Here is a 9,988-nt window from a genome sequence, read left to right on the forward strand (position 1 = left end):
GTTATGAATTGATAATCTTTTGTGTTGCTGCTATACTTGAGGGAGATCCTTGCTTCAGCTTTACATCCAACTTATGCTCCCTTTCTGCTGATAGGACTGTGAAAGTGTAGCATAAAAAGTTGCAGCGAAATCTGTTTTGCTCTGACACTATGCCGAAATTACCTTTGCAGAGTAGTAGAGCTTATCTTGCAGAAAAGAGAAAACAGAAATGAGTGAGAAACTAGCAGTTTGCTAAATGATATTGCCAAGAAGTTTGCAGTGATTGGATGGAGTCCTGGAGCTTAGAAGTTCTGGATCACTACCACTTCACTTGCAGTCTAATATCTGTCCTAAAGTCTCACATTCTTGCAGAGGATGCATGACCTATCACATTCCGGTGGAAAACTAAATAGTGCATATTGTTGTTTTAATGAAAATGTTTGGGGGGTGTGTGTCAGAGTGTGTGTGTGTGTGCATGATCATTTCTAAGTATTGAGTTATTGTCACTTCTTTGCGCTTATGTTTGTGATAACTAATAATATTAAAGGAATAATGCTTTATTTGCCTGAACTAAAAATCCTAAACTGCTTATTATTTTGAAATGCATGTTTTCCAGTTGACCCTCAATAACATGAATCACTGTTTTTATCACAGATTTACTCTCTTCAACGTACCGCATAGTTTTTCCATTCTTAAGAAGCCATCAAAGGTATATCTCTTTCTGATTACAAACTCTATCTTATGTAATACTTCTAAGAATATGATGTGTTGATGGATAAATTTAAGTATTTGATTGGAACGAATTTCTTTACTTGGTAGTTTCTACTTCTATGATCTTGAAACATGAAGTACTTAATTACAAACATTTTAGCTTGTTAGAATGACTGCTGAAGAATGCACTGAAAAGCACATCATTGACCTCTAGTCTACCAGCATCTATCATGTTTAAGCATCAATTTGACCAATTATCTTTCTGCTTAACTCCATCTTTGTTTCCATTTTGTATGATGCAGGCATTAAAAATTGTCAACAATTGTGAGTTTTATGATGCTTGATGCTCAAGGTTTGGTTACTTTTTTCAACAAGAGCTTTTACCCTTTTGCACTCATTCCCATCATTATCGCTTTAGCTTTTATTGGCTATATCGATATTTCAATAATTGGGTCAAATGCAGCATGAACTATTTGTTAGTTTTCATGTATGCTTGAATGATATATGTGAAGGACTGTCAACTGCCTCATAAGAAACAAACACAACAATTTGAGCTATGATTGAAGACATACAAATAAATGCTGGTTAATGTTTTCATATGCTAATGCATCATCTGCGTGCTGTTTCCCGATCACCAGGAGGGAACGGAATAAAAGCCTTAGCACACTTAATACAAAATATGATTAACTTAGTTACTAGTTAAGTTTCTATTGTTCTTCTATCAGCAGATCAACAGACAGAAAACGCACTATCTAAATGGATCAATACTGAAGAACACATGGAAGAGGAAGGTGCAGATGCAAATTAGAGGAAATCAGGCAAGACAACACTTAATTTGATGATTCCTTTTCCATCCCTAGCTCTTCCAGTATTTTTCTTTTTCTTTCCTTTTTTCTTTTTGGGTTTTTGGTTTGATATTTATAGCCTGCTGAAGTGGAAATAAATTTCCTTTCACTGCAATGAAATGGTAACACTGTTCAGTCTATTTTGAGGTAAAATTTATTGAGAATACCATAATAGGATTCTTTTTAATCTTGAATTATATATATGAATGGAAGAACATGTTGAAGGGTAATGTTGGAGCAAGGTGTGTTGGTTCTTCTCATGGTTGGCTTGTGCTTTCGGACTAGAACGGAGTTCCAATTCTTCTAATCCCCTTGTTCTTGTTCTTGTTCTTCCACTTCCATTATCCTGCCCCCTCTTCATGCATTCTTGCAACCTGTGACATATTCTTACTTTGCTGAATACTCAAGTAAAACCTTCATAGTCAAAGAAGTATTGATGTGTTCTTCCTCTCCTTCAAGCTACATTCTTGCCATCATATGTGGTAGATTGCTTATTGCAAATCTGCAATTTGGGTTAAACTCTGATTATGATAAGCAATGTTATCGTGACATAAAGTTTGGAATATTTGTCTGCAAAATCCTTAAAGACAGCTTTTTGTTACACCAACCATAGAGGCGCCAAATTATGAAGAGGAAGACTATTTAGGATATAAATTCTCAAGAAATTTATACTCGGTAGTATCTGGAGAAGAAATCTTGCTGGTAGTAAGGTAAATTGGGAATGTTGTGAATGAAGATGGGATGGTAGTAGAAGGAGATCTTTTGTCATGTGGGGATACACAACTATCTATTTATCCTTATAGGACAAAGTATTTTACTGTGTATAAGCTTGATCTTCAAGACAAAGAAGTGGAAAACGATGCGATCTTTACATCTTGGGTGCTAATGAGTGTGTATCAATGGCTGCCAAAGCTTGCTTGGGTGTGAAGTAAAGTCAACTTCTTCACAGATGATATGTGGGAAGAGATGACTTTGGACTACATATATGGTATACATGTTTGGGGTGTTTTCAATCATCAAGAAAATTGTGTTAAGAGCCTCATGCCATTTGCAAATAGGATTCATTCTACACCAATTTGGTTTATACATGACTTGCATGTACTAAAATCTTGATTATGCTATATTAGATATTCACCCTTATCTTTGTTATTTGATTCTAATTCAGGGATTACTGATTAGAATGATATGGTTCTGTTGGAAACTTTTTTTGTTTCTTGTCTATCTGAGAAGAATTATGTTACCACTAGCTATTTTGCGGTACACATGCAGACTAGTACATTTTTGGAAGAGTCAAGTTCAACTTTAGGAGTATCTATTACGACATCTTATAAATAATTTATGCATATTCATATTCATATAATTGATTAAAAGCTGGAGAGAGAATTGTAGTGATTATAGGAAATCTGAAAGAGGAGCATCTCCTGCTTAAGTTTTTGCTAATGTGAACGAAACAAAAAGTTGTCCAAATTTTCATTTTATCTTTATGTTTCTAAACATGAAACAGAAATCTTATGTAAGTTTCACTTTCAACCTTTTTTCTGCCTTACATGGATTTTTACTTGTTAGTCTCGAAGGGCCGGTAAGGCTAATTTTTTATTCGTAATCAAATAAGTAAAACTAAACACATAAACAGATCTGAGAAAATCGACAGAAATTTTCTAGAGAGAATTAGAGAGAAAAGAGTATACTAAATTGCTTATTCACAAACACTGGTGTTTTACAATTTATCAACAACTACAACTAGAAGAAAATAACAGTAGACAACGTTTTAAAGAGTGATTTGTTAGCCATATAACACCAAAATAAAAATGGCAATGAGAGGTGTTAGTAGAGTGATAGGGAACTATAACAAATGATACACAATGGTATCATCCTTCTGTATGATTCATTCACTAAATAAATTGCATAGAGTTGAGCATTAAAATCACACAGTAAAAGTGATGACCAATTAAACTACCTCTATGACTCTACGCAACCACAAACGCACTTGATGAACCTGTAAAGTGGTGAATTGAACCAAATAAACTCTTTGCAGCACCAAAATGTCTTATTCTATACACACCAGGATTCACATCATTTGGTATCCTCCATTCTATGGTTGCCTTACTCCTAGAACTGAGTTTAGAGGGCCTTGACCACTTGAAGCGCAAGCAAAAGTCGTCGTCGTCATAAACAGGAACCCAATTATCCTCACCTTTATGAAATTCCACCAATGCGAAGGTGCCTTCGGTCATGAGGTCGTTCCTCGGGCAGGCTGACCAGAATGATGCTGTCACCATGTCACCACATTTGAAGGTGGAGTTCTGAGGCACATCAGAGCACACATCTCCGAAGTCTACTCCGTGTGGGGTTCCATCTACGACAACGGGTGGGAGGAAGCTTATTTGCTTATCCAGGAGATCAGGGGGTTGTGGACCGGGTTCTACCGGTTCGCCGCTGATGAGGGCCTTTGCAAGCTTCTTGAACTCCTGAATGTATGCGCTCAGTGTGTTCGGACCATATAGTGTGGAAGCACCCTAACAAAGTTATATGACTGAGCTTGAATAACTAACTATAAAGTTAAACTAATGTTGCATTTTGTGCTTGCTATGGAAATCAAACAAAAGTGTTTGCTGCAAGATTCATGTTATTTCAAGAAACATTATAACTGACCTCATATCTTTGCACCTGGTACTCTTCATATGTTGTTACATACTGCGAATAAGTATTAGTCAACCCTGCTATAACAACATGCATGTTTTTAAAGTGCTTGTCATTACTTAGCACCATCTTAACCGTATCGCGAAGACGCCTCCCAGCCATTGTTGAGAACTCTGTCAGAATAAAACAATATTAAACACGCATGAAGCATCTGAAGAAATATAATTTCCAAGGAAAAGAACAATAAAAATAACTATTATATACAATGCATATTCTGTCTTAGTGAAGCAGCTGTTAGAGTTTGAGGATTAGAAGAATGGAGATTCAAACAAAAATATTTTATAGCAAATAAGAGTGTAGGGGAGAAGCTAGTACCTCCTGGTACACACAGAATCACAAACTGCCCAATGCGGAGGATCTGGATTGGAAGTATTGATGGCTGCAAAATTAACACAAAAGCTTTATATGCAAGATTTATGTTGTTACTAACTAACAACTAACAAGCACTACACTGCATGTGCGAAAACAGATGTGAGACTTCTATATGGAACTTCTGTTAAAAATAACATCCTTTAGTTGTCCGACACACTAACCCCTTCCGTGACATACCATTTTTGACATGAAATACCAAACATAACCCTCTCTTCTCAAACAAGATGTCAAGGCATTTTAAATACTCAAAGAATTCAAGAAGACTGAAAGTGTCTAAATAAAATAGAGCTCTGGAATGGGAAGAAAAGCATATCACAACAGCAACAACAACAACAAAGCTTTAGCTTAATAGGTAGGGTTCGTTACATGAATTAAACGACACCATGGCATCATGCCATTATATTATGTGTCATGTCTCTGGCGAGATCGTTTACATAGAAATCTCGCTTGACCACTTCATGCAGAGTCCTTTTAGGTCTCTCTCTACCTCTAACCACTGGTCTATCTCCCATTTGATCTATCCTTCTCACTGGATGCTCTACCGACCTTCTCTCCTAATAGAGTGAGCTGAGTAAATAATCTAGAAGAGTCTAGAAGCTAGATTCCACCAGCTTTTCTGTTAATCCAACTTTCTCTCTCATATCCTTATTTCTTATTCTGTCCATACTCATGACGTCTCATCCATCGAAACATCCTCATTTGACCCATGTTGAACTTTTGTCCATGTTCAACTTTTTCCACCCAACACTCCATCCCATACATTATAGCTGGTCTCATAACAGTGCAAGAATGTACCCTTAAGTTTTAAAAATACTTTTTTGTTATATATAAAATACAAAACACTTTGTTATTTTGACCAACCTACTTGAACCTTATGGTTTACGTCATCCTCTATTTCTTCGTTATCTTTAATAATACAACCAAGATACTTATATCTCTTTACTTGTGGTATAACATCTCCAATTTTCACTTCTGTGTTAGCCTTTTCTCATCTGCTGCTAAACTTGCATTCCATATACTATGTGTGTGACTTATGCACAAACTATGTTCCGCCAAAAACTTGTCTCCAGAAATCTAACTTCACATAGTGTTAAAATCTACTAGTGTTAAAGAGACTCCTTATAGAAGAAAGCATAACTAGACCAAGGGACTACAAAATCAAAATATTCAGGATGAACGAGTGTAACTTACAGCCCAATCATAAGGTTTCTTCATTTCACCAGTATCAAGCAAAATCGGCTTTGGATGCTGACAATCTATTTGCTCCTTGCTTGGTGTTTTAAGTAAGTCACGAACCATTTTCCAAAAAGGATTTCCCTGCCATACAACATCATGACAAATATTTAAGAATTCAAACCTACGAAAATGGTTGCCACAAGCAAAATGGATAGATGATTACCTTATCATCACCTTGCTTGAAATCAAAAGCTCCAGGTCCATCGGTTGTACCAGCAGCAAATGCAAACCCCATTGCAGCAGGGCATGTCCTTACGACCTTGGAAGCTCCACGTTTGTGAATAGTAACTTCAAGTGTGGATAAATCTATATAGGCATGTCTATAATCAACATCCCCTTCAATTTCATCCTTTGCTTCACTGAAAAGTTCCACTGCTTTTCTAAATTGCCTTTCCCCTATGATGCGTGTACTTTCGAATTCATCTGGGTAGCTGTCACATTACATAGAGGATGAAATTTACTAATTTAGTAACTATTACAGGTTTAGCAACATTTGCAAGTACTTGGGAAAATTAAAACATGCTAGAAATAATTACCCGGGTCCTTGGCCATAGCACAACTCATTCTTTCCTCCACATGTACTATGATTGAAGTCACAAGGTAGACCGGTGTCTATACAGAAAGCTCCAAGCACGTTTGGAGTAACATCGCCACAATTTGATTGGCAAAATGCTGATACGAATTCAGGCTTGCCAGCCTGCCTACGTGCACTTCTCACTCGTCTTGCAACGCTTGAATTTTTGGTTGCTGATCTACTGGGAAGAGATTGAAAGTTGGCAGAAATTTCCAGTAATTCATGATCTGCAATTAGATTTTAATCAGAATATACATAGGAAAAAAGCTAAATGGTACAAAACTTATGGCACGAAACGACATGTAAATATGAAAGTGAGCTGTGTTTTTTAATTGCACATTAGTTTTTTTTTCTCTCATCTTCTTACACTCCAACCAATGCCTGATTGGTTATCAGGGTGTATGTAACATTGGTACAAAAACTGATTCATACTGTGCAGCAGCTCTCAAATAAATATAATGACCTGAAATTTGCATATAGAAGGACACACTCCGATGCTAATAAATTAAGACACTTATCTTGTATATCAAACATGTTCTGGAAAATATGCTAATAATTTCAGTAGAAGATGAATTGCAGGACAAAAAGAAAAGGCTAAGTAACTTACGGTTATCAAGAAGACCAGGAATTATATTTGAGACTCTTCGTGGCAAGCGATCATTTTTCAGTCCAACAGAATAATTTCTTTCAGAATTCTCTTTCTCAAACCAGTCTTCCATAAACCGTGCAGCAGCACCCTTATTATCCCCGCTAATCAATGAATTTGTGCGACTCATTGAAGTCCCATGTGTCGCAAACCAATTGAAGCTTCCAACAGGTCCAAAGTCATCGTCAACAAACTTTAAAAGTGTCATCTCTTTATCAACATCATACTTGTATTTCTTTCGCTCTGCAGCAGGATTGTTGAGATAAGCACTGGGACTGCGATTTATACTGGCATCTAGGAGTTCTCCTGCAAGTTAAAGATAACTTTCATATGACTAATGAATCATAAATAAAATGACATAATAGCTAACAGTTATCTCTGTTGGATCAGATGCTAGCACCTATGTATAAAATATTGCCTAAGGCCTGAGGTGGATGGAAGGAAAAGTCCTAAGATTATTTCTCTCACCCTTATTGACAAGTATTGATCCGGGGCGGAGATTTTCATGGGCCTGGACAATACTCTTCTCAATTCCATCAACAAGGACATCAAATGACTGGCGCACAAATCCAAGAGATGTTACAATATACACAATATATTGGAGATAACCTCCAGGGCCAGCATGCGTGTGAATTCCACTTATAGCTACATTCTCTTCAGTATACAGATCACCATACCTGCCCAAAAAAATGAAGCAAAACTTAAGCACAATAAACATCAGTTACTACGAGCAACGATCAAAAGAAAATTTTTTCCCATGTGGTCAAGCTAACTAGTATGTTTGGAAACTTAAAGAATTGAGCTCATTCATGAATTGGAATTCATTTTCTTGAATTAGAAACTAAATAATAGCATAGATTTGAACTCTTTCAAACACCTCAAAATTAAATCATATTCATTCGGGGTATAGTTTCCAAATCAATTCTTGATGGATTTCAACCCAAAACCTGAAACCGAAAATGCCCAATTCAAAACAATTCTTCATGTATTTCAATAAAAGTGAAAATTTGTTAACAAATTTTAATTCATTTCATGCTTATTCCACATCACATAATTTGATTTCAATTATGTAATTTCCTAATTCATTATGAACATCATAAGTCAATTCTATCAAAGCACTGAGACTAGTCAACTTGGGTACCTTGCTTTGAGCCTCTCAATTACTTTGATAGTCACAATCTGTGAAGCCATGCAAGCATCAAGATTCACAAACACCACCCTCTTACCGTCTTCATCGGCAACAATGAAAGCGCGTGCCCTCAGCCTGAAGTGAATCCCAGATGCAATTTGTTGTGTGTTAGCATACCCCATCATGTTAACATCAGCTGCAGGTCCAGTAATGTCATAGCTTCCAAGACCAATCAAGTAATCAGAATCAGAATACACACCACCACTCTTCAGCAGCAGGAGCATGAGCAAGAAAATGGTCCAAATTTGAATATTTCTACATGTTCTCCAAAGACTCAAATGATGCAAGAAAGGGAACTCCATCACACACACTCAAGTTCAAAGCAGAAAATAAGGAACTTGTTTTTCAACCTTAGCTAATTCTTCTTCTCATTTCCCTTCACCAAAGGTCCAAAACATAAAGATTTCAGTTACTTAGAAAACAAATAAACAATAAGGAAACGCAGAATTGGAATTTCAAAACTACAAGTGGGATCATCACTGATCAGAATTCAGAAATCATATTGGGGGGAAGTAAGAAAATTTATAAATCCTCCTAATCCAAAACCTTACTCACACATATTGAGTTGTGTTGAATATTAAATATTGCATAAAAAATATAAGCGATGCCATGAGTGAAATTTTGAATTATAAGAGTGTTTAAGAACACCAATAATAGTTAAGCCCATTAATCGGTAAAATAATCAGTTTTCTCACCACCCAAATGAAGAAAGTTGCGAACTTTACATGAAGCTTCAGTTCAGTTAAACTCTTGAGTTGACTGTCCGAGAGAGAGAGAGAGAGAGAGAGAGGGAGTATATAGCAACTAAAAAGTGGGAAGAAGTGCAAACAAGAAAGGAAAGAAACAATGAATGGTTTGGGTGAAGAAAATCAGGAATGAGAGCATTCACTTTGTTGGTTTCTATTTGAAGCTTCCCCTTTTGGCATCATTATTTTCTCACTTCTCAGTCATCCGAGGAGCCAAGGAACTAATTTTAAAAAAAAAATGAGCTAATAAGGCAGATGTTAATATTATTAATTAAACATTTTTATAAAAAAATAAAATAAAATATTATCATTTTTAATATATTTATTATATATTTATTAATAAAATAAATTTCTAGTTTTCTACTATTGATCATTTTGAAATATTAAAAATAATGTATTTTAAAAAACTAAATCCTTAACAAAAAATAAGTTCCATTACGGTCCCTGACCCTGTATTCCGTCTGCCAACTCGGTCCTTCTGTCAGTTTTTCGGCAAAAATTTGACGGAAATTGCTGACGTGTCAGGTTAAAAAATAGACGGGGACTTAGTTGTCTCTAAATTTAAATTGGTTAGGAGCTTATTTGTCCGTATTATTCTTTAAACAATATTTTTTAATTATTTTTTATTCATTATATTAATATTCTTTTTTTGATAAATAAGTACAAATTAATTAATAAATTATTCAAATTTAAAAATATCATTTATTATGAAACCAAATAAATAATTTTTAAATATATAAATAATAAACATTAAAATTCAGTTAATACATTAATAATAATAACTCTATGATATACTATTAGTATTATGATCTAGCTAATTTTTACAATAAAGTGAAAACTAATGAACACATTATTTAATATATAGTAAATTTTTTTTTACTAATAACAAATTTAATTTTTTATCTCCTTAAACTAAATTAATAATTCTATTTGATATCTTTACACTAAAATACACTATAAATAGTCTACTAATGCTAAATGAAATAAAAC

General features: G+C 35.1%; 1 protein-coding gene and 1 long non-coding RNA gene across 2 annotated transcripts; one reads left to right on the forward strand and one right to left on the reverse strand.

The window, feature by feature from the left end:
- Positions 1-2,719, forward strand: LOC110269128. The gene is made up of 2 exons (XR_002358245.1): positions 1-688; positions 993-2,719. It is a non-coding gene; the product is annotated as an uncharacterized LOC110269128 (long non-coding RNA).
- LOC107611152 (neutral ceramidase) lies at positions 3,376-9,211 on the reverse strand. The gene is made up of 10 exons (XM_016313132.2): positions 8,948-9,211; positions 8,205-8,628; positions 7,532-7,740; positions 7,025-7,369; positions 6,380-6,644; positions 6,007-6,274; positions 5,799-5,924; positions 4,551-4,614; positions 4,188-4,348; positions 3,376-4,051 (listed from the first exon to the last, which is right to left on the reverse strand). The coding sequence occupies exons 2-10, from the start codon at positions 8,552-8,554 to the stop codon at positions 3,503-3,505; spliced, it is 2,337 nt and encodes a 778-aa protein (XP_016168618.1). The 5' UTR covers positions 8,555-8,628; positions 8,948-9,211; the 3' UTR covers positions 3,376-3,502.

Source organism: Arachis ipaensis, chromosome B01 (assembly GCF_000816755.2).
Source record: "Arachis ipaensis cultivar K30076 chromosome B01, Araip1.1, whole genome shotgun sequence".
Lineage (NCBI taxonomy): Eukaryota > Viridiplantae > Streptophyta > Magnoliopsida > Fabales > Fabaceae > Arachis > Arachis ipaensis.